We start from the raw sequence: 23,974 nt of genomic DNA on the forward strand, positions 1-23,974 counted from the left end.
CAGGTATATTAAGAGGCGGTCAAAAGTTAACCATTTAATCTTACCTAAACAGTGAACGCCACCACCCTGCATCCACCTAGCTCGTTCTTAGCCGCTCTCCTCAAGCTACTCTTTTCCTCTCGTTTTTTCCTTCTTTACCTTATTCTTTCTCCTCCTCAAACCTAACATTGCCCAACTACCCTATAGAAGTCACCACCCAAGCCGAAAAGTGATAGGCCGGTGACTTTGTGGTGGAATGGTGGAAATAGTGGTTGAGAAGAGAAAGGGGAAAATCGGAGCGTTCGATGAAAACAAGTGTAGACAATCAATGTTAGAAAGTGGCAGTCAACGTCAAAAAATGGTAGTCAACGGCCGATTCATATCAAAGGCCTTAGTCAACAACAAAATAATGCATTTAAAGGTCCAAAAGTGCCACAATCTTTATTAAGTCATTTCTCACAAAAGTACTACATATTAACATTAAAGCTCATTTTTGACAAATTTTCCTTATATTGAATGCCTTGATGATCTTTTTAATTTATGCGGAGTAACAAACAAAGTTGCACATAATTTATACATGCTTTGATGACTACATGCAAATAATGTCCTTAAAAAAATGGAATATATAGGCCATCGATGAACCAACCTTATCTTTTACAGTTGCTTTCCTAGAGTTGGTTTTGGGTCATAATGCTGTTATGTTACTGAATATACATAATATATGCTGCCTTCAATGCGGAAACTTAGTGTGGAACTGTTGCTGTGACTGTCCTATGCCTGGGATCAGTAAGAATCGTTTGAACATTAATAAATCCAGCTTCCCTCAACGCAGATTCCAAATCAAGCAGGTAATATTCATCAAGAAATGGTTCTGTGCTCTTCATTAACGTAAATAGTACCGGAGACAGTTCCTGAAATGAAACCAACAGCAAGCCGTTCAGTTTAAACTGCAGTGCAATGATAACAATGAGTCCTAGAGAATTGAGAATTGAGAATTTGAGATGTGAGATACCAGAAGGAATTGAGAATTTGAGATGTGTTGTTTTGCATTCTTCACTTCCATAGTAATGAAAATTAATACTACTCTCATAACTTGAAAGCTTTGAAGAAAAGTATACGCAGTACAGTTTTATGCCACTGATAAATACTTTCCAATTGGGGAATCATTTGTTATATACTACGTAGTGTAAGTGTATAACTATTTGCTCCATTTCCTTTTTTGGAGTCAATATTTCACTAACTTCGACTATGATTTCATATTGATATGGGATCTAGAATTGACTAGCTATATGGGATCTAGTTAAATTCGCTAAAAAAATAGAAATCAAAAATTTTGATGGTCAAACCGAGTAAAAAGCATAATGAAAACAATAAGGGACGGGGGGATTATCAACACCATCTATTTCTTACAAACCACAAAATATTCAGATCATGAAGTAGCAACAGGATCCCGAGTAGCATGCATTCATGCTGAATGCTCAAGTGGAGCAAGTAAGACAAAAGGTTTTCCCATTTCAGCTTAACCTACAGAAACTAAAATTACACAACATTTACTCATAATTCCCAATTAAAAGATAGGGGTGGTCTCTAATTCTTTTGCATGACATACTCCTTACATGATATAATCAAATTGCATACATGTTACACAATAATTAAAATATACAAAGAAAACTACATCAGCTTAAGTATAGATAATTGGGTTTTTAATGAGTCTACATTTCAAGAAACATAGGGAATGTCAGAAGGATGAGGAAGCAAATATTACGATTCCCTATGAATCCAAAGATCCGTAATGGTTCATTGCATAGTTGTCGTAATCCAAAGATATTACAAGGACATTTTTGAAAGGAAACATCATCAAAAGGGAGTTACAGCAATAGGCATAAGCTATGCCTTAATATTCTTAAAATAAATAAATAATAAAACATATATGAAATATTACTTTAAAACACCTCACTTGTCCTAGGTCGGTCTCAATTCAATAAATACAAGAATATAACACCAGCAACAATTATTATATATTAAAGCTCAAAGTAAATTGTAAACACAACTAATGCACAAACTAGATGCAGGTTAGAAGTTTTACCTGAAGTTTCTTTGACTTGGGCTGCAGATGAGGAAAAAACATAAATGCTTAGTATATCAAAGCAATAGCAGTGGGAAAAAAAGTTGATAAGAGATTAATGTATAACTCACTGAATTATCTGTGATAGCAATGGTGCCCCCTGGTCTAAGAAGCCTGAATGCTTCCTTCACCAAATTAACTGTCGCTATTGCTGGACATTCATGAAGCTGGATATGTGAGCAAAAAATTAGTGAATACTCACTTAACTAAGTTCTCAAAAAAAAAAAAAAAAAAAAAAAAAAAACTATTTCTAAGGTTCTTGAAGACTACAATGAACATGTATATGGACAACATTTTTCATGATACAACTTTATTCAACCAGAGATCTACCACAGTATTTGGTTAGCTTTGTTGGAGTCTTAAATTACCGAGTTACAGAATTTCATGGCATACTAGTTTTTCAGTGTTCAATTATTAAGGTTATATGACAACACACTCCTTTATAGCTGATGACTGTGAAGCCTGCTGCTAGTAATGCATCCCTCACATTTATATCTTATCGTTGACTTAATTTTTGACTACATACTCAGATATAGGATGAGAAAATCAGGAAAAAGTAACATGAGACTACATACACTACACATAGTTGAATTGTAAATTTCGGTTATTTTTGCTTGCACTAATCAAAAGAAAGCAATGTGAAGAGAGGTTTATATAGAGATCAAAGGCATCAGTCAGAGACTGTTACTATCACAGATTCACATGGATTAGATTAAGAAGTTTAGGTGATACATACAACATAAGCAATTGAGACAATGTCAAATGACTTGGCCGGCAAACCCGTATCTTCACCATTTGCATGAACCCACTTTATGCATTTTCCACTTGATGATCCATTTTTCTCTTTGTATTGAGCAACAGCCAAAAAATAAGGTGACAAGTCCAACCCCTGCAACAGTCAACTGTAATTATCTTACTACTATAAAAAGCTTGATGAAAAAACATTTTACATGATCTACATTGCATAAGAACATAATCTTACAGTGATATTAGCAGAAGGAAATTTGTTGGCCAGAAATCTTGTGCTCCAACCTACAGAGCATCCTATGTCTAAGATGTCCGCAACTACAGAATTACCAGAGTATTCCAGATGATGTTGCTCAATTACTCGAAGCCAATTCCCACGTACTACTTCAATTGCTTCATCCAGGGAAGCAGCATCAGGTATAGCTCTTCTAGTAATTGACATGGTGGCAGGCTCTGCTTCTGCTGCAGCCTACATTCACAAATGCAATCAGTAACAAATTGCACTCTTGGACCATTTCACATTTGAACAAAGATTTTATACAAGTTTGGATGCTTAAAAGGTTAGAAAGTTTATCCCAGGTATAATATTTGTTCCCATGAAAAGTTCCCTAATAAGTTTTCAGGTTTTGCATCCTAGAAGCAAAAGAACATCAGTTTGCAAGCTTGTGCCATTGAAATTTCTGTCTCCCATGTTGTGCAGTGTTAAATATATTGTATATATTTGTTAGTCAAAGGAGATAATTACTCTCATAATTATCCTCCTAGTTTATAGCCTTAGATATACGTGTATAGTATAGTTGGTTTCCTAGTTTATAGCCTTAGATTATGCTCAAGTCTTTGTATAAATATTCGGTACAGAGGAATAACAAAGCAAGGAAAACATTCCATAAATCTTTCATGGTATCAGTTGCCTAGGGCACGAATCCTTCATCTCTTCCGCTGCAATCCTCGGTTTACCGCTCACTATTATCCTTCTTTCTTCTTCTCTTTCATCTCTTTCTTCTCCATGGGTGAATCCAAATCCTCATCCTTTCATCCGGCTCTTGCCGTACCCAACATCAAGAACAATATTTCCATTACCCCTTAAATGGAAAATTCCCAATACTCTACGTGGGCAGAATTGTTCAAAATTCACGCAAAATCTCATCGGGTTCTTCACCATATCATTCCCCCTGCTGACAAAGATAAAAGCAAGGAGAAGGTTCCATCTACCGAGGAAGAACAGGAACTATGGGAAACCCTTGATGCCACGGTTATATCGTGGATATATGCAACCATCTCTCGTGATCTCCTCAATACCATTATCGAACCGGATGCTACGGCCATGGAAGCTTGGAATAGGCTGCGTGATATATTTCAAGACAATCAACATTCTCGGGCCGTCACTCTTGAGCAAGAGTTTTCCAATACTCAATTGGAGGACTTTCCCAATTTTTCAGCATACTGCCAACGTCTGAAATTGCTTGCCGATCAACTCAAGAATGTAGGAGCACCTGTGTCGGATAGTAGAATGGTTCTTCAACTAGTGGGTGGCCTCACAAAGGCGTACAGTGGCATGGGAACGCTCATAAGGCAGAGTTGCGGGAATTTTCTGAAGGAGGCCCACATTTCTTAGCCTTTAAGGCCCATATTTCCACTCAATTTGAGCGCAATATTAAAAATATTCAATGAGATAATGGGCGGGAATTTGATAATGGACCTTTTATGGGATTTTTGTAAGAAAAATGGGTTGTCTTTCCCTCTTTCTTGTCCTCATACATCTCCTCAAAATGGGAAAGCCGAATGGAAAATCCGTACTTTTAATAATATCTCTCGTACCCTTCTTGCCCATGCATCTCTACCTCATTCATTTTGGCATCATTCTTTGCAAATGGCAACATATCTCCTTAATATTATTCCAAGTAAAGGGTTGGGAAATAAATCTCCTCTTGAGGTTCTTTACAAAAGAGTGCTGTCTTATGCTCATTTAAAGGTTTTTGGGTGTTTGTGTTATCCCTTAATTCCTTCTACAACTATTCATAAGTTGCAGCCTAGGTCTATGCCTTGCATTTTTGTTGGGATTTCCTAGTAACCATCGTGGGTATAAGTGCTTTGATTTATCCACTAATAAAATCATTGTGTGTCGGCATGTTTTGTTTGATGAAAATGGCTTCCCATTTTCACAGTTGCATTCTCCACCTCCCTATTACTATGATATCTTTGACAGTGGCATTTCTCCATATGTTATCAATCATTTACAGAACTGTGCCTGACGCCAACTCCACAAGCCCAAACACTGCAGCCCACAAATTCTCCTTCCAAACCGGTCCACCATGTGTCTTTACCTTCACAACCGGACCCCTATCACCTCAAACACATCAGCCCACTTCCCCGGCCCAACCCACATCACCATTGCTTGACCAGCAGGAGCAGCCCGCCAATCCCACACCTTCTGGGCTTCCAATTCTGCCGGGCCCAACTTCTAGTTCTATTCCAAATCAGCGGCCCAAAGCCGTGACCAGAAGTAGGAATGGGATTTTTAAGCCCAATCCGAAATACTCTTGTAATACTGCGATTGTGAGGTCTCCTCTACCTCGTAATCCGGTTGAGGCTTTGCGGGATCCGAATTGGAAAATGGCCATGGATGATGAATATAATGCTCTTATTAAAAATAAGACGTGGGAGTTGGTGCCCCGTCCACCTGATGTGAATATTATTCGTTCTATGTGGATTTTTACTCATAAAGTCAAATCTAATGGTGATTTTGAGAGGCATAAAGCCCGTCTTGTAGGTGATGGTAAAACTCAACAGGTTGGCATCGATTGTGGCGAGACGTTTAGTCCGGTTGTCAAACCAGCTACAATCCGTACTGTTCTTAGTCTCTCTTTGTCGAAGGCATGGCCTATACATTAGTTGGATGTCAAAAATGCTTTCTTACATGGTGAATTGCAGGAAACTGTCTATATGCATCAACCAGTTGGTTACAGAGATTGGGTTCATCCGGATTATGTTTGTCTCTTGCGTTAGTCACTTTATGGACTTAAGCAGGCACCCAGGGCTTGGTATAAGCGGTTTGCTGATTATGTGTTGTCTCTTGGCTTTACTAACAACACGATGGATAATTCTTTATTTTCTATCAGAAAGGGTCTGACATGGCTTACATATTATTGTATGTTGATGATATCATTTTGACAGCTTCTTCTAATGCCCTCCGATGTTCTATCATGTCACTTCTTAGCTCTGAATTTGCTATGAAGGACCTTGGCCCACTTAATTATTTTTTGGGTATAGCTGTGACTCGCCATAAGGGTGGTTTGTTTCTTTCACAGCGTAAATATGCCGAGGAAATAATTGACTGTGCAGGGATGTCAACGTATAAACCGTCTCCGACTCTGGTTGACCAAAGTCGAAGGTTGGCGCTACTACTAGTGCTAGTTTTGATGATCCATCTCTGTATCGGAGCCTTGCATGGGCTCTCCAATATCTTACATTCACCGGCCGGATATTTCTTATGTCGTTCAGCAGGTTTGCCTTCATATGCATGACCCGAGGGTTGATAATATGTCTGCTCTCAAACGGATTATTCGGTATGTACAGGGTACTCTTGATTTTGGATTACATCTTTATCCATCTTCTATTTCTTCTCTGGTTGCATATACTAATGCAGATTGGGGTGAGTGCCCTGATTTCTTGGGTGACAATCTGATATCTTGGTCATCTAAACGCCAACCCAAGTTGTCAAAATCCAGTGCAGAGGCCGAATATAGAGGGGTGGCAAATATTGTCTCCGAATCATGCTGGATTCGGAATCTTCTCTTGGAGTTACATTGTCCGATTAAAAAGGCTACTCTTGTGCATTGTGACAATGTTAGTGCTATTTATTTATCAGGAAATCCAATTCAACATCAACGTACAAAACACATTGAAATGGATATTCATTTTGTACGAGAAAAGGTTGCACGTGGGGAAGTTCGGGTCCTACATGTGCCATCACGATATCAGATAGCGGATATTTTCACCAAAGGACTTCCGCGAGTTTTATTTGAGGATTTTCGGGACAGTCTTAGCGTCCGTTGCCCTCCCGCTTCGACTATGGGGGTGTGTTAAATATATTGTATATATTTGTTAGTCAAAGGAGATAATTACTCTCATAATTATCCTCCTAGTTTATAGCCTTAGATATACGTGTATAGTAATAGTTGGTTTCCTAGTTTATAGCCTTAGATTAGATTATGCTCAAGTCTTTGTATAAATATTCGGTACAGAGGAATAACAAAGCAAGGAAAACACTCCATAAATCTTTCATGCTGCCTCACTGCCTATATCTGATTTCTTAAGACGGCTGACGTAACTAATCTATTTCCATGGTATCTTAGAGCCATTGAAATTTCTTGGCTAAACCGATAATATTCATTAACCATTATAAGGCTTGTTTGAATTCAACCTACAAATTAGCCAATGCTTATCAGTGTTCTTAGTGCGGTTAATAGAAGGCTTCCACACATCTAACCCTTTTATAATCACAACCAACTCATTCTCCACAACAAATAAAAGCACCATAATAAATGTGGTAGAGGTCTAAAAAATAAATACAAAAATACAAACAAGAATCAGCAAATTACCAGCCATGAAAGGTTTCCTTCATCATAAGCATGGAAAGGATTTAGATAATCTGCAATGACAACACAATGGTCCAACATTATCATCCTAAATTTTTCAAAAGCCAAACAAATCAATATTTTTTTCCTAACTAAATCACTCACCCATTAAAGGATTATAACATCATGATTTCCATCTTGTTTACCAAGTTTCTAATACTACAACAGTAAAGCATATTAACTCATTGTTTAAGCCAAACCTAAACTTAGTTCGGATACAAAACAACCACATTATAAGCCTTGCAATTAGATACAAGAGAGAAGAGAATTTACAATCTGGATACACAATATTCGGGTTTTGAACGCTCTCCATCTCGTTGTAGACCTCCGATTCCAATATTTCCTTAGTCATCTCCCTCCATGGTATATCTGTTTTCTCAGCTGTACTGTTTCAAATCCCACAACTTACAAAAAAAAAAAAAAAAAAAAAATCGCTGACAGTAAAGATAACTGAACTAAGCAAAGGAAATTAAGACCATTTCACAAAACCCAATGTACACAATTCAAAGCAATAAATCAAATGCCTAAAAACTTAGTTGATTAAAGTCTCGAGGTAAGACATCTACTACCCAAGACCTCAGATTTAATCTCGTTTACATCACTGCCTTTTGTGACTCTCTCCACACCAAAAACTAAACAATTTCTACTAATTCAAGCAAAACAATAAAAACGCACCTATTCAAATCTGTCCTATTGTACTACAACAATTTCAGAATCAATTTTTTTGCTGAAAACACAAAAACATATCTCAGGAAAATCCAAATAAATTGAAAATTCAAGTGAAAATAAAAAGAAAAAGGGTAGACCTGATAAGGGCTTGTCTAGCACCAAATTTCATGACAGAATAAAGGGGTTTGAAGGAAATAAGAGCAGCAACAAGACGAGAAAGAGGGGTTTGACCAGTCCATTTGGGTCTATCGAGATTTCCCTCTTCGTATGACTCCATTGTTGAGGCCATCATTTGAATTGTGAGTGAACGACGAGCTGAAGTTTTTGATGTTTTGTGGTTTTTAATTGAGCTGCCATTACCATTACAGTTGAGGAAGGTTGAGGTCAGAGTTTTGGAATACAACGCCATTGATGATGCAGACAGTGAGCCAGTGAGGTCTGTGAGGGGGAGAATGAAGAAAGGATTGTCCTTGTCTTCGTGGATAATGTTTAAACTTATTAAAAAGTTTCACAGCCACAATTTTTTTAAAAAAAGTTTCTTTTTCTCTCTCCTCTTTTCTTCTTCTTCAAGCCGGAACCTTCATCTCATTTTCTCAGAGAACGTAACACAAATTTCGCAATTGTTGTCTTCATGGTTCATTCGTCAATGGTTCATTCGTCGGAAGTAGTGGTTTCGCTGGGAGGGTAGTGGTGTTTTGGTAACTCCGTTGCCGAAGAACAAGTTCAAGGTTTTTAAGGTCAAATTCAGCCATGAAAACTCTAGATCTAATATTTTCATGGTCAAATTTAGCCTTTTTTGCCATATTTGAAGTGATATTCGAAATCATTGTTAACATTTTAAGTTATTTGTTTGACTTGATTTTTTTTTAAATGGTTTGGTTGGATCGGGGTTTGTTTGTGGGTTAAGGGCTAGTGGCAAGGCGTTTAGGTTGGTAGTGGTTCATTGGTGGTGGTTGTTGGTGGTAGTTTTTTATTGGTGGAGGGTAAGGGGTGATTAGATCCGGTCAGGGGTTACTAGGTGGTCTGGTTAGGGGTTACTAGGTCGGCGGTCAGGGGTTACTAGGTTTGGGTTACTAGGTCGGGGGTTACTAGGTCGGTTAGGGGTTACTTAGGGTTACTAGGTCGGGGGTTACTTGGGGATACTAGGTCGGTTAGGGTTTACTTGGGGTTATCAGGGGTTACTAGGTCAGGGGTTAGTTGGTCAAGGGTTACTAAGTCAGTAAGGGGTTACTTTGTCTGGGGGTTACTTTGTCATTTGCTGATTTGGCAACATGCCGCATGGTGCGGCCAGCTGCACCAGAAACCCATAGTAAACTTATTTATTAAAAAAAAAAAAAAAATTCCATTGGTTTTTACTTTATTTTTTAAACTAGATTAGAACCCGTACGATGCACGATTTATATAAAATTTATTTTTATAATTTGTACATTAATGTATAAATATAAATAAAAATATGCACCTTGTACAAAATATCTGTATTTTGAAAATTTTAGATTTTTCTCAAAATTATGATATAAAACCTGTTCAACTTTGTCTAATACATATTTTAATGTAGGAGTCTATTTATTAGTGTACAACTTAAAATTATCTCATTTTTTAAGGATAAATTGATATGTTGTATTTGTAATATAGAAGTTTCTATTACTCAAATTTCAAAATCTATTAAATATAATAGCTCAAAAAAAAAGAAGAAGATGACATCATCATGCATTTAGGCGGGAAAATTTTTATTATGAGAGTGACATATGGACAATGATGACATCAACAAAGTTTTGTTTTAGTATTAATTAATAGACTAGCTTAAGTGTGCAAAAAAAAAGGCCCCGTTCTTTAGAGCTGTTCCGCTCAAATTAAATCTGCTCTGCTCTGTTCAAAAGAAATTTGCTCTACTCTGCTCTGTTCTATTTTCAGAAAATAATTAATAATAACAACAATAATAATTAATATTCAATAATAATAATTAATATTGTATTGATGATAATAATTTATTATTTTGAATAATTATGATAATTATTGATATTAAAAATAATTTTAATAATATTAATATTAATAATAATTAATATTTATTAATCATAATAATTAATAATAATTATCAATAATAAAATTTAATAATTTAAACTATTAAGAATTAATACTTAATAATATTATTAATTAATAATTTCTAATAATTATAACAATTCTTTCAAAAATAATGATAATAATAATAATAATAATAATAATAATAATAATAATAACAATAACAACAACAACAACAATTAATAAACATTTATTTTGTAAACATTTGATATTAGAATCACAATGTGTAGAAACATTTTATGTGGGTATTGATTGTTAGTTCATTGAGTTGAATTATTTTTCAAATCTTTCCATACATTTTAAGATTAAAAAAAAAGGAGGTTGTTTTCAAGTATTACTTTTTTATATTATGATTATTTTTAGGGTAAAAAATATATGATTAAGACAAATTTATAAGTAAAATCGTTATTACTCATTAAATCATAAAATTTTTGTGAAATAAATATAAGTAAACCGTTGTCTTTTATTTTTCTACTATTAACATATATTAAATATGATACACATATATTTATGTTTTCACTCACCTAAATCGTATATGTTGATATGCACTTAATGATAGTAGTAGTAGTAGTAGTAGTAGTCCACTCTATTGAAATTTAATCTGCTCTATTATGCTGACCCCTACTCTACTCTGCCCAGAAGCTCAAAAGAACAGGGCCTTAGACCATCTCATAATACTCTTGTTATTTTCTTTACAAATTAATTCTATTATAAAAATTGTGATACTAGTAAATAAAATAGTAACATCATACTGAGTATTAACAATATCATAATACTCTTGTTATTGATTGATGTTTTTGGGCAAATCTATGAGAATTTATAATACGAATTACGGAGTAGTTTTCACTTAGGATTATATCATAATGTCCTATTCTTTTGAGTTTATGGGAAAAGAAGAGTAGAGCAAAGTAGGGCAGAGTAAATTTGAGCAAAATAGAACAAATTTCAGTAGAGTATGACCGGGCTTTCCTAGACTACAGAGCATAGGAAATTTCAGTAGAGCAGAGCATCTCAAAAGAATAGGGCCTAAGTTATCCAAATGTACTATTAAAAAAATAACATACTCCCTCCATTTTTAAATACTTGCTTTACTTTCCATTTCCAGCCGTTTAAAATACTTGTTTCATTTCCTTATTTGGAAAGCTTTTACAATATTTAATAAAGTTCTTTCACTTAAAGTCTATTCTCATACAATTATTTTCAGTTCAGTTCAACTCTAATAACTTCAATTCAGTTTAATTTAGCTCTAATAAGTTCAATTCAGCTCTTAATTTCCTTCTCTTATAAAATATTCATTTCAATTCAGCTTAGTTCAGTTCATTTATGTCCAGTTCAGTTCAGTTGAGTTTAGTTCTAATAAGTTCAGATCATTTCAGTTCAGCTTTAATAAGTTCAATTAAGTTCAGTTCAGTCAATGAAAACAAGCCCTTAGGGTACCCACCATAAAATAATATTTTATTATTTCATATTTTCTCCTCCAATTCTCTCAATTACTTTTGCATTTTACAATTTTTTATTTTTCTACATATCCCACTATCTCCATATTTACTTTATCTAATTATCCTAAAACTCCGCACATGGAAAAATAAAGCAAGTATTTAAAAATGGAAAGAGTAATATATATATATATATATATATTTCTTTTCAAAAAACACTCTTGTGTACACCCAATTTACAAATTGACTTGTAGTCAAATTTGAATAACTTTTACTTTTTGAGTAAATTTATACCTAAGAAGCTTTTATATGGGCGTGGGAATGTGGAATAAGAACATCTTAATTTTGTTTTTTAGGAAATATGAACATCTTAATTCATTTCTCCAAGTATTGTAACTTTGGAGGATATTTCCTCTTAATAATATACTATGCAAAGAGAAAAAAAAGGAAAATTGTAAATATTAAGTTAACGTTTTGGCCATCCGTTTATATTATTCAACCTTTTGATTATTTCTCAACACATCAACCTTGTAATAGTATTAATTTTTATTATGTAAAAAAAAACCTATTAAAACAGGTCAACTGGTTACCTAGACAACTAAGATAAAGGTAAAAAAGCTAATTTGATTTCAATCTTTTCTCTTATTCCCCACTTTCTTACTTCTTCTTCTCCATTCTTCCTCTTCTTTCTTATATTAGTTTAAAGCTAAAATAAAGCCCCAATTACCTTCCCTTGAATATTTAAAATCCCAAATCTGATAAACAACCCACATACTCCAAATTTTTCCAAGATGAAAGCAATTGAAAATCCATAAGGTTGCGTTTGGATACACTTATTTCATTTCAATTAGTTGAATTCAATTTTAAAATTTTAATACCTAGAATTCAATTCCAAGTCCTATGTTTGGAAAAGTTAAGAATTTACAATTTTGCATTTCAAATTCTAAAAGTTGTTTGGCAAGACAATGAATTTCAAATCCTGAATATCAAATTCTAATAGCTATTTGGAAATACAAGGAATTTCAAATTCTGAATTTTAAACCAAGGTATATTTTGTAACAAACTGTAAACAAAAAGACAACATATCAAGATCTAGCTAGTAGATTTAGTTCACAAACATCTAAATAAAGATACTAATCATTAATACATAATAAAACCCAATCTAATTTTCCCCCTCCGATAGATTTTTTAACATTTCGAAATCATTTGTCCCATTCATGAACCTTTTCACAGCTTGTAGGACTTGGTGACGCGAGATCCCAAGTACACTCGAGATTACCTCGTAGATCTCTTGTGAACTTGGCTTCGGTGGCCCTTGCGTTCTGCTCACATAGTCCTTTAATGACTCTGCAAAATAACTCACTACATCTGCTAGACGATCTCTCTTGAGCCTCTTATTTGATCCTCCAGAAGAAGTCTCGGAGGTACTACCCCCTTCAATTTCGGTGTCCATTGCATCAACAGCCTCATCATGATGCTCAGCTCCCTCCCCAGTTGTTCTATCCGAAGCAAACAAAGTACAAATATCATCCCAATTCTCAATGAATTTATTCTGATATGCAGCGGCTTGGGTAGCTTCCTACATTAGCAATAATCAACATCAATGTAAGGTAAACTATAATCATAAAAACTGCAATAATTTAACATATAATCAGCAATAATCTGTTCTGATATGCAACGGTGAATGGTCCCTGATTTAAATATAACTACTCAAAAATCCACAAAAAGCCATCATGAAATAATTCCCAGAAACAAGCTTGCATGTTATAGCCTATTCAATGAAACAAGGAATAAATGAAGCATACCATACAGTACATATACCAATCAGCAAGCTGTTTTGGAGGGATCACCACCATCTTCTTTTTTTCATCCCATTTAAACTTCGTGTAAGTTCGAATTTTAGGAATAACAGAATAGTGCTTCTTCCAAACATTAATCCGATTCCTAACATGATCTACAGTTATAGACATGCCCAAGTCAGCCCTTAACTTGTCAACCACGGCTTGATATGCTTGTGACTTGAAATATCCATCACCCTTGTTCCCTTCATTTATTTGCTCAAACAATGTATTAGTAAGTATCTCATCCATTTTTGAATTCCACGAAACATATCCTCTTCTATTAGGAGGACCCATAGGTTGTTTGACTTGTCTTTTAGAAGTCATTGTTCCTAAATATCACAATGTAAACATTAGCAGACAGCCAAGATAAACAGCAAAAAAAAAAAAAAAAAAGTCAGCTAAAAAAAAATCTGTGATGCATATATCGTGTCATGCATAACTTAGGTAAATCTATCAACAATAAATGTTGGCAAACACAACACATTCAAGCACTAAACACTGTCCTTAAATGAAAATAGACCTAATAAAAACCATATAATCAGAAAAAACACAACACATTCAAGGCAGACCTAGCTGTATAATTAAAGTAGCATATAATTATAAATAAAAACCATTAATCACCTATTATCCATTTCATTAAGTAGTTAAAATTCGAAGTCTCCTCCCTTGATACTCTTTAAACATCTTCTTAGCAAGTCTATCCCTAAACTCATTCCACTCTATTGTTGACCGAGCATTGATAATATAGTCTTGGGCGTGAAAATATCAATTAAACAATTAAATCACTTACTTGGATGCCTTGTATCTCTTTTTAATAACAAAATACACACGTTAGTAACTTCAAGGAAAATATAAAATCAAACAATTAAATTAAATAATTAAAATAAAGATTTGGGACCAAAACCTCAGAAATATCAAACCTTTCACGTCTAGGGCGAAGGCAACTTCGAACTTGGCTAGGTGTGTCTAGATCTTGTGAATGCAAAATTTTATTTGTAAAAAGGGTTGGTTTAGAAAGAGAGGGAGAGAATAAGCTTTAGCTTAGAGAGAGAGAAGAATTAGAGAATTCTTGATGAGAGTTGATCATTTAAAACGGAGGTTTAAGGATGCTATTTATAATAAAATTAAGCCGAAATATGATAAAAAAGAATCGGAGTTTCAAGAAGAATAAAACACGACGTTGGCGCCGCAATAGCCTCTGTCGCCGCACGACAGGCTTGTTGCCAGGCGACAGCCTGTGGTGCGGCGCTATAGGCAGTTTTCCACACGTTTTCATATTTTTTGATAAAATTAAGCGTACGAGGGGTAAAATCGTAATTTCATTTAAAACACTCCTTTTATTCTAAATAAAACTCATAAAACTCAATTATCAATGCTAATCACATTAGGATTCAAAAGAAGATTCTAGAAGACTATAATCAATTCTAATTGCATTAGGAATGATAAATCATAATAGGCCCTCCTCTTGATCATTAGGCCGCATATGAGGATCAAACCGGACCCAGTTCAGTAATTTGGCCATAACTTCCTCATTATTCATCGAAATTGGGCTTATAATATATCGTTGGAAAGCTTTTTTCGAACCCAATCCAACTACACTATTATTGTACCCTTGTTATGGACCAAACTAAAGTGGATTGGATATTTTCATAAAATAGGTTTTCGAAAAAGAGAGAGAAAGAAGAGAATTTTAATAAAAATTAACCGCAACACTAAACTTTCCATACTTTCACTTCATTCGATTATGGTTTGACGTGAAAGGTATTCATCACCGGGTTTGGTTTTGGGGAGACACAAATGGGTGTCTACAGAATCTCCCACTTTGACTGAGTTTGGAGAAACGCAAGTTTCGAAAACAAAAGTCAAAGTATCGATAGGGACGGAGAATGATTTAGAACGTTCTGCAATCCTAAATCATTCTTGTAATGCCGATACATGCAAACTAGCGTTAGTTAAAACATATAAAAGAGTTAAGAAACGCGTATCTTACACCGTCGAGCACACGTCTCTGGGAGTAACTGATTTGTTGCTGCATTGTCATTGTGACAACCTTCCACAAGCTAGGGAACACTATCTTGCTGTTTTGATGTTGATATATCCACGCGTCTCTAAACAAAGAGCTTTTTTGAATATGTTCACGCGTTTCTGAACAAAGAGCTTTGACGATCTTCCTCAAGCTAGGGGATACTGCCTGAAGACTGATATGCTTGTAACTGCCTCCAATTTCCACTGTGATAGTCTTCTGCAAGCCAGAGAATCCTATCGAATACTGCTTCTCTTGAAACGATCTTCATTTGTTGTGATAATATTCTGAAGAATATCACCGAAGACCAACGCTTGTCGTTCCTTTAAAGTTCGCTTGAACTTGCTTTTGCTATGCCAGTGCGTCAGCGCTTTTGCTGCTTGTGAACCAGTATGTCGGTATTTCTATTGTTTGTGAACCAATATGTCGGTGATTTGCTGTTTAGACCATTATGTTGGTACTTTTGCGATGAGCCAATGTTTAGGCGTTTTAAGCTAAGTGAGACGATCATTTATCAGGTCGATCACTTAATGTGATTGTAAACAAGCCGATTACTAAATCATGTCAATTACTTATAGGGGCTAACTGGCGTACCAAGAAACCTAAACTGTTGTACGAGGTCGAAATCATCATTCAGAGAGGCCACGCAGTCGTGGGATTGTTTGTGGTAGGACGCGCAGTCGTGGTTTGGGGAACGAGACCATAGACAAGCTGTACAACAAGTATTTTCATGGCGATGAGGGGCTGCGACTGCTTTGGGAGTCCTGTGGGCTGACTGCCCTATTCCGGGCTACTCAGGCCATATATTCGTTCGACGCGAGCCACCACGTGGTTCGAGCTTTGGTGGAGTACTTCTGGGACACTACCAACACTTTTCACTTTCCTTGGGGTGAGATGAATGTCACTCCATTTGACTTCAGTCTCATCTCGTGACTGAAGTTTCGCTTGACTGCGCTGCCGTTCGACAGCTCTATTAGTGCTTTCTCTTCGATAGTCAAGGAGTTGTTGGGTCCGATCGTTGTTCGGGCCCGTGCTGAGGTGGATCCATCACGACTTAGCTCCAGGTGCATTCGCCGGTCGACTCTGGCAATGGCTTTTGAGGACGATGCGACCACCCGAGAGCAGCGGGTGCACATCTTTGCACTTGTTTTGCTGTTAGGGACCTTTTCCCCTGACAAGGGTAGTCGGGTACTACTTTACAACCTTCCTGCTCTTCGCGATCTTCAGCTGATCGGGACTTACGATTGGGCCAGCTTGGCATACACTGACTTCTTGCGGGGATTGCGAGACTCCTGTCGCCACCGGTCTTACACAGGAAACATCTCACTCTCTAGCTTCTAGAGAGTCGTAGAGGTATACTTTATCTCTTTAAAGGTTAGGTCTATACTTTTATTATCATTTGCTGACATCCTTATATCTTTGTAGATTTGGTTCTACGATTACTTTCCTTTGCTTGCGCTAGCGAGACCATCTCCTCGCGAGCTCCCTGTTGGCGCTTGTTGGGGAGGTTATTTCAGTGACCAGGCGGCTATTGCCCATGTCCGAGAGTTAATCCTCTTGGTATGTTCTTTTTGAATAGTTGTCATCCTTTGTATTGTTTTTTGGCAGGGCTTCATCTTACAGACATATTTTGCAGGATCCTGAGGTGTTATACCAGCCTTGGGACGGTCTGGTTATTCCTGCGCTGGCTGCGCAGTAAACCGCCGAGCGTCGCTACTTTCAGGGGACGTATGAGGTGGAGGTGTACCTAGGAGAGAGAATTGCTATTCAGCACTCTTCAGAGATCTTCGTCGTCCCTGCTCCTCCTCCACGCCACATGTTCCATGATGCGATGCTGCTCAACTTGGCGGAGAGGTCGCCTTCTGTAAGGAGGGTGTTCCCATCGTAGGGAATCCTTCTCCTTAGATGCCCATGGCCCTTTAAAGCCTAGGACTTTACACTTGTTAAGGTGTATTAGGATTTGAATTCTTGACTGTTTGGGAGACCTTTGAATTAGAGATGATTCTATCGTATACGTTTTTTTGTAAGAAATAAGTAGGAGTTGCCAATGAGTTTTAGGAAAAACCCATAAACCTCGTTCATGCCTTTCTCCCAAGTAGAGTTCAAGGGATATTTAGCATGAATCATAAGTTTACCCATGCCCAAATTGGTCTAGAAAACCAGAAATGAGTTTGGGAGCGAGGGTACTAAGATAACGTTCCCTTTAGAGGGGAATCACGATCCTAGCCCTAGTGCGGCCTCTACTAGCTCTTCCTTTGCACAATTTCATTGCCAAACAATATATGCAATGTGATACCTAAAAACTATGTTAATTGATTTTATTTACACACATTAATTCACATAGGAATTACATCGTAAGGTCGTTATTCTTATTTAATCAAATTCGTGAAAAGAACAATAAAATAAAGAAATATTCGCCTTGACTTAGGTGATCAACCAACAATTATTTTATTCAATTCTAATCTTGATTAACGAAAGAATACTATGTGAAATTAATTAATTTATTATTTTAAGGCAATCAAACAACACTAATTAATAAATTAAAGTTCTTTTAAACAATAAAAAATAATGGTGATTTAACTAAGTGCTCGGGAATTTACCACTTCTCTTTGCTATATCTCCGTTTAGAACACTTATGGACTCCTTGTTGGGGAACCTCCACCGTAGTAACAAAATATCAAAAAGGGTGAGTGTTTAGGACAAGAGGGTTTGGATGCACAAGTTCACAAGTATTCTGCCAGATTTTAGGTTAATTTTCTCTGTCTTGAAGCCTCGGATTAGGGTCTTATTTATAGGGAATGATTAGGTTTAGGGTTTAGAGCATTCTGCCGCAGCAGGTGTCGTGCGCAACTGAGTGGGTTGCGCGCGTCTGTCGAGCGCAAGTGAATAGGTCGCGCGCGGTATACGCGCGCAACTAATTGCCTTACGCGTAGCTCTATGGTAAGATTCGATTTTCCAATATTTTAATATTCTAAATCTTACGCGAGTGCATCTCTGAAAGTTGCGCGGCCTGCCGCGTGCAACTTAAGAAGTTGCGCGCGACTTTGTGAAATGCGCGCGATATTTTCTGCGGCAGCTTTTATTTTAACCTAGACGCTCCTAAATTTGTCATTATTTGGTTTTAAGCACGGGCTTAAGCCTAATTATGATCGGGTTTAGTTAATTTGGACCTTGTATTGGCCTTGTTCTTTTATCTAGGCTAGTCTTTTGTGTTTTGTGGCTTAACCAGTTATCCATAAGCATTCTTTACTTTGATCCAACACGAAGATGGTTTTATTTATCGTCATTGCACTTCTTATCAGAACAGGAGGCTAAAAGTAGATGTCTACAGTTAGCCCCCACTTTGATCGAGTCTAGAATAGACGATGATCAAAGTAGTCAAGGAAAAATCTGAGACTCATTCTACGAAGTTCTCCAAGGTTAGAGAATCTTTCAGTAAGGTTTAAGGATGTCGAAATAGTCCTTGGTTCGCTGAGTGTTTGATACAAATAGCTATTAAGGCTAGAAAAAGTTTCCCCTAGTCTTAATGCGCTAAAGAATCTAGATTGATTCTTTGCAATTGTAGAACGCTTTTACAAGTAAAGGTGTTCTGGGTGATGTCAAGTCATGAGCAGAGATCAGTTTTAAAAGAATAAAAGGGGATGATTTCCTCCCAATCATGTCATCGTTGGTCTAAAGTCCCTCGATATGTCATTGAAACTTTAGCTTGACTTTAACAAAGTAAAAAGAATGAAAGGGATTTTCGATATGCGAATCGAAAAAGGGTCCGGTATTTGAGCCGGATGTCTAAAAGATAGAAATACATGTCTCAAGACTGGAGGCATATATCCAAATCCATTGAGAGAGAAGAAAGTCATCAACTCTCTCAGCAGTTTTGTCCACAAGATGAGTACACGTGTCTTATGACTGGGGGCACGTGACTACATGGGTGCGACATCGTTCCGTCGCTCTTTATACAGTGGGTGGACGAACACCCTAATTGTCCGATAAGTTAGTAAGCTCACTAACTACCGTATTTGCTTCCTTTCACGAAGTGCCTGTTCCTGAAAGTTCGGCGCGCCTGTCAACTCGTGAGCTAACGCCTACAGTAAATAGTCTACCTTTTAGTTTCGAGAGGTAGATCTCTCAAAGCTTGGGCTGTGGTGAAATTTTACGCAACACCTACGCCGTACAATTTTACGCTGTACGCTACGCCATTTGCATTTTTACGCTGCATGAAAACGCCTTCCTTTTGCTTCGTAAGTGAAAAAGAAGAAGACCCGAACACTTATATTGTCAGTACAGTAAAATGACAAACCTGTCTATGGGTGCTTTCATGTAAAGCACCACCACGGAACGTCTTAAGGCACGCTTACGAAAAACGTTCAAAACATATGCTTGGGGAAGGCACAAAGCACGGTGTGCATGTAAAGATGATGCAAAAATCTATCAAAGAAGAAAATAAACTACAAATGCAAAGCAATTGAAAAAGGATTTTGATAATTCACGCGCTATTACGTCTAATAACGAGCGAAAATCGTTGAAAAATGATAAAACGGATCAAAATCCGGATACCGGTCATTATAGTGACCATAAAAACGCGCGCAACTCAGTAGGTCGCGCTGGCCAGGCGTGCGTATCTTTCTGAGTTGCGCTCGTGTGTTACACGCAACTTCTGAAGTTGCGCGCGACATTTAGTTCAGCAAAAAGAAAATCGCAGAAGCGATTTTTCATTTCGCTTTCTCTCTCTTTCCTTCCTCCATTTTCGCCCCTTTCTCTCTCTATAGAGCTCGGATTTTCGAAGATAAAGGAAGCAAATTTCGTTCTTAATTCCTTTTTGCCATAATCCAATGTAAGTCTTATGCCATTTTTTGCTCTTTTTTGGCTGAATTCGAACGATTTTCGAATCGTTAAACCCTAATTTTTGAATTTGGGGTTTTTCGATTTTGTCCATTATTCTTGAAATTGTTTGTTCCATGTTGTCATGCTATGCTTAAGGAGTTTTTTTGCAACAAATTTAATGAAAAGATGGATAAGTATTGAACCTTGTTTGAGCATTTCTTCACTTAAGTTCGTTCTTGCCTTTTTTTGCTTGAATTCTGCTTGAATTTGTTTTTTTCTTGCTCATTTTGGTCATACTTGTTGATTATGAGGTAGATTATAGTATTAGAACTAACATTACTTTCATAATTCATATTTTGTAAATTTTGAAATTGAAAAATGGCGCGAAATATTTACTTAGTTTGTTTTTTCCATATTCGAACTTCAAGATTGTTTGGTAGACGATAATTGCGTTTTGTTGTTACTATTATTCGCCTGAAAATAATTGATTCCTTGAGATTTTGAAATATAATCTCTTGAATACTTAGTTGAAACTGGTATAGGATGGCTTTTGTGGGTGTTTGAAAGCCACCATTTACTGAATTTAATTGCAGGATCATAGCCCCTAAGCATGGGTGGCATTCGATTTTCGTGTTTCATCCTATCGGCAGCCGTTATGCTGCCGAAATGGATCTAGAACACGTTTATTAGCTTAGTTTAGAAAGTAAACTAATAGAGAAACCTCGTTTATCATAGCATGGACTCGCCTCCATTCGTCGATGCTGAGGTGATTTTAGTAGGTCCTAGCGAGGTAGTTGGGTGTCTCCTTCAGCGGAGATCATATATACCGATGCCGTTGGAACGGTAATTCGTGAAATCCTTCCAGCAGCGGAGGATGATGAAGGGATACCGTTTGTTCTTGAGACGGTTGAGTCGGTATGTCCTTTTGTATATTTACTTAAAATACTTCTATTTTTGTTTCATATACATTTATCTATTAACTGTCCTTGTATTTTTTTTTGGAATAGGTTCCGCGGGAGACCGTGAACGGCATGGTGAGGACCTTACGTGCTTTCCGAGCTGCTTATCGGAGAGCCCTCGTGACTTTGTCATGCTGTGATCATCGGATGATTGCGGTAAGTTATATATATATATATATATATATATATATATATATATATATATATATATATATATATATATATATATATATATATATATATATATATATATATATATATATATATTACAAAGTTATTACATTGCATGTATTAATCTTCGGTTTGGGATTTTAGAGGATGTACAACAGCCGTATGCAGTCGCAGAGCACCCTGAGCCCTTTTGTACACATTTTATTATTATTATTTTTTTAGGAAACATTGTACATAGATTTCTTGTTTTTGTTGTACATATGACACACATTTTCTTTATTTTTTTTTTGTATATGTCATATTATTATTTTTTTTGTTTCCATGTGTACTTAACAAAAAAAAAAAAAAATTCCGAGGGAGGGAAAGGGTTCCCGACTTACCCCCCTCGAAAAAATAACAAAAGAAAGAAAGTAAAAGGAAAGAAAGAGAGAAAAAGAAAAAAAGAAAAGAGAAAAAAAGAAAAGAAAAAAGAGAAAGCAAGAAAAAAAACAAAAATAAAATAAAATAAAAAAAAAAAAAGAAAAGGAAATAAAGAACACAAGAGTTAGCAAAAGGCAAGCATATTATTAGTCTTAAGATTTCGTTAAGGTTCCGTTATTATGTAAGTCAAAATACGGAAATAATCCTAAACCACATGCCGCGACAGAGGAGACGCGCGCATCTGAAGGAGTTGCGCGCGACTGTCGAGCGCAACTTCATGAGTTGCGCGCGCCACCTGTTCCTGAACTTTCCTTTGGGCGAAAATTGTCGAAAATTTGCCCCTCTTGGGTCTATTTAAGCATGGCTTCATATAGGTTTATGATCATCTCGCATTCATTCGCTTAGTAATTTTATAAGAACTAAAAGAAATAATCTCTCTAAACTCTTATTTTCTTCTTCTTTCTCTTTTTTTTTTAATATTGAACAATGGTAAAAACCTTTGAACAACGATTGAAGCAATGGGTCACCTCCCTTTCAAACGAGGACAAACTAGCTTTCAAAATTTATCCCCTAGATCCTCTATTGAACTATATGCAATTAGTGATTAATTTTGACTTCCGTCATGCCGCGGTTAACCATTGGGATTCCAACCACCATCTTTTCTTATTTAAAGGGGACGAAATTATTCCCCTTCTTGGTGAGTTTGAGGCCTTGCTAGGCTTCCCTACAAATACTCTCCCCGTGACTTATTCGCCTCCATTGTCAGATCCCAAACCTGTATTCCAAAGATTTTTCGGCTTGTCTGACAATGACATGACTAATATTGGAACTGATGAAGGCGTGAATTTAATTCAATTTATTGAACATTTCGTCGCCCCTCGTGACAAAATGACTAAACAACGCTTTAAAATTCGTGCTTTATGTTATTGTCTTGTTGCCAACTGTTTACTTAGGACAGGCAAAAAATATGGAGACTATTCCATGGTGTCTGTAGTTGAGCAAATAAAGGGATGTCATTCATCCGCTCCTTTGGCTTTGGCGGAAACCATTCTATGCTTGAATCGCTTTAGAGGAGATCCTAACGAAAATGGCTTCAAGGGAAGTCCACTCCTATTACACGTAAGTTTTATTTATTTATTTTTTATTTTTTTATTTTGAGCGCATGTTAAGGAGTTACGCTGGCACTGCCAGCGCAATCTCTTATGCTGCGCGCGGATGGTGCGCGCAACTTTTCAAGATGCGCGCGCCACCTACTCGTGTAAAATCGCAAACTGTTTTTTTTTTTACTTTTTTTTTTTTCCAGATTTGGCTCATGGAGCGTTTGCGAATAGTCGACTAGCCAAAAAACATTGAGGCTAACGGAGTGCGGACATTCCTTAGACGTCGAATCCATTACAAGCATATGAATGAAGAGGAGTGGACGTCGTTCTTTTGTCACGGGGTTCCTAACATACGCTTCGTGATTCCTTGGTGGAACATAAATAGTATGGTTGGGAGTAGTCACAATTGCCCTTACATTAGGCTTTTAAGCCTATCTAGCGCTACTTACATCTTTCCTTGCAGGGTAATGAGACAATATGGGATAAAACAGATTATACCCCCGCAAGATTGTGACGCACCCAAGGATGTGTCTTTTATACCCGAGCGAATCTTCCGTTGGATAGAGTATTGGTCAAGTCTTCCAAGATGGGTAGTACAAAATCCTACTGCGACCATTGTATTATCGTCCTTTTATAAGGCTTGGATGAATGCGGCGGACAAGGGCGAGTTAAACAAAGCCCGTTCTCAATATCAAATTGCCACAACTTGCAATCCACCTAAGCCTCTAATGCATTCGACCACCACTACTCCTCCTAGTGGTCAAAACAAAGGAGTGAGAAGAAAATTGGACTTCTCATCTCCTAAGGCGCGTTCGAAGGAATCCAAAAGGAAAGCTCCTTCCAAACCCGCACAAAAAGGCGTGATAATCAAGGAACCTTCGCAACAAACCCGAAAAAGGACTCTAACAAAAGCTTCGGAAAAAGGAAAAAGGGTTGAAAAGGCTCCTATTCCCAAATTGAAGAACAATGT

The 23,974-nt window shown here is 36.7% G+C and overlaps 2 protein-coding genes across 4 annotated transcripts; both read right to left on the reverse strand.

Moving 5' to 3' along the window:
* Positions 1-397: 397 nt before the first annotated feature.
* Positions 398-8,934, reverse strand: LOC110685984 (2-methoxy-6-polyprenyl-1,4-benzoquinol methylase, mitochondrial-like). Of its 3 annotated transcripts, none has more exons than XM_021862553.1 (8): positions 8,295-8,934; positions 7,762-7,874; positions 7,453-7,502; positions 3,087-3,320; positions 2,841-2,993; positions 2,176-2,271; positions 2,066-2,086; positions 398-890 (listed from the first exon to the last, which is right to left on the reverse strand). In XM_021862553.1, exons 1-8 carry the CDS (start codon positions 8,564-8,566, stop codon positions 723-725), a joined length of 1,107 nt encoding a protein of 368 aa, XP_021718245.1. In that variant the 5' UTR covers positions 8,567-8,934; the 3' UTR covers positions 398-722. The 3 variants fall into 3 exon arrangements, with proteins under 3 accessions (XP_021718245.1, XP_021718253.1, XP_021718260.1); XM_021862561.1 differs by having other exon boundaries at positions 7,762-7,869; positions 8,295-8,388; XM_021862568.1 differs by lacking the exons at positions 7,762-7,874; positions 8,295-8,934 and adding an exon at positions 7,594-7,748.
* A 3,839-nt stretch (positions 8,935-12,773) lies between these two features.
* Positions 12,774-14,312, reverse strand: LOC110685878. Its single transcript, XM_021862421.1, has 2 exons — positions 13,475-14,312; positions 12,774-13,248 (listed from the first exon to the last, which is right to left on the reverse strand). The coding sequence occupies exons 1-2, from the start codon at positions 13,832-13,834 to the stop codon at positions 12,832-12,834; spliced, it is 777 nt and encodes a 258-aa protein (XP_021718113.1). The 5' UTR covers positions 13,835-14,312; the 3' UTR covers positions 12,774-12,831.
* Positions 14,313-23,974: the final 9,662 nt, after the last annotated feature.

This window comes from Chenopodium quinoa, unplaced genomic scaffold (genome assembly GCF_001683475.1).
Source record: "Chenopodium quinoa cultivar QQ74 unplaced genomic scaffold, ASM168347v1, whole genome shotgun sequence".
Taxonomy (NCBI): Eukaryota; Viridiplantae; Streptophyta; class Magnoliopsida; order Caryophyllales; family Amaranthaceae; genus Chenopodium; species Chenopodium quinoa.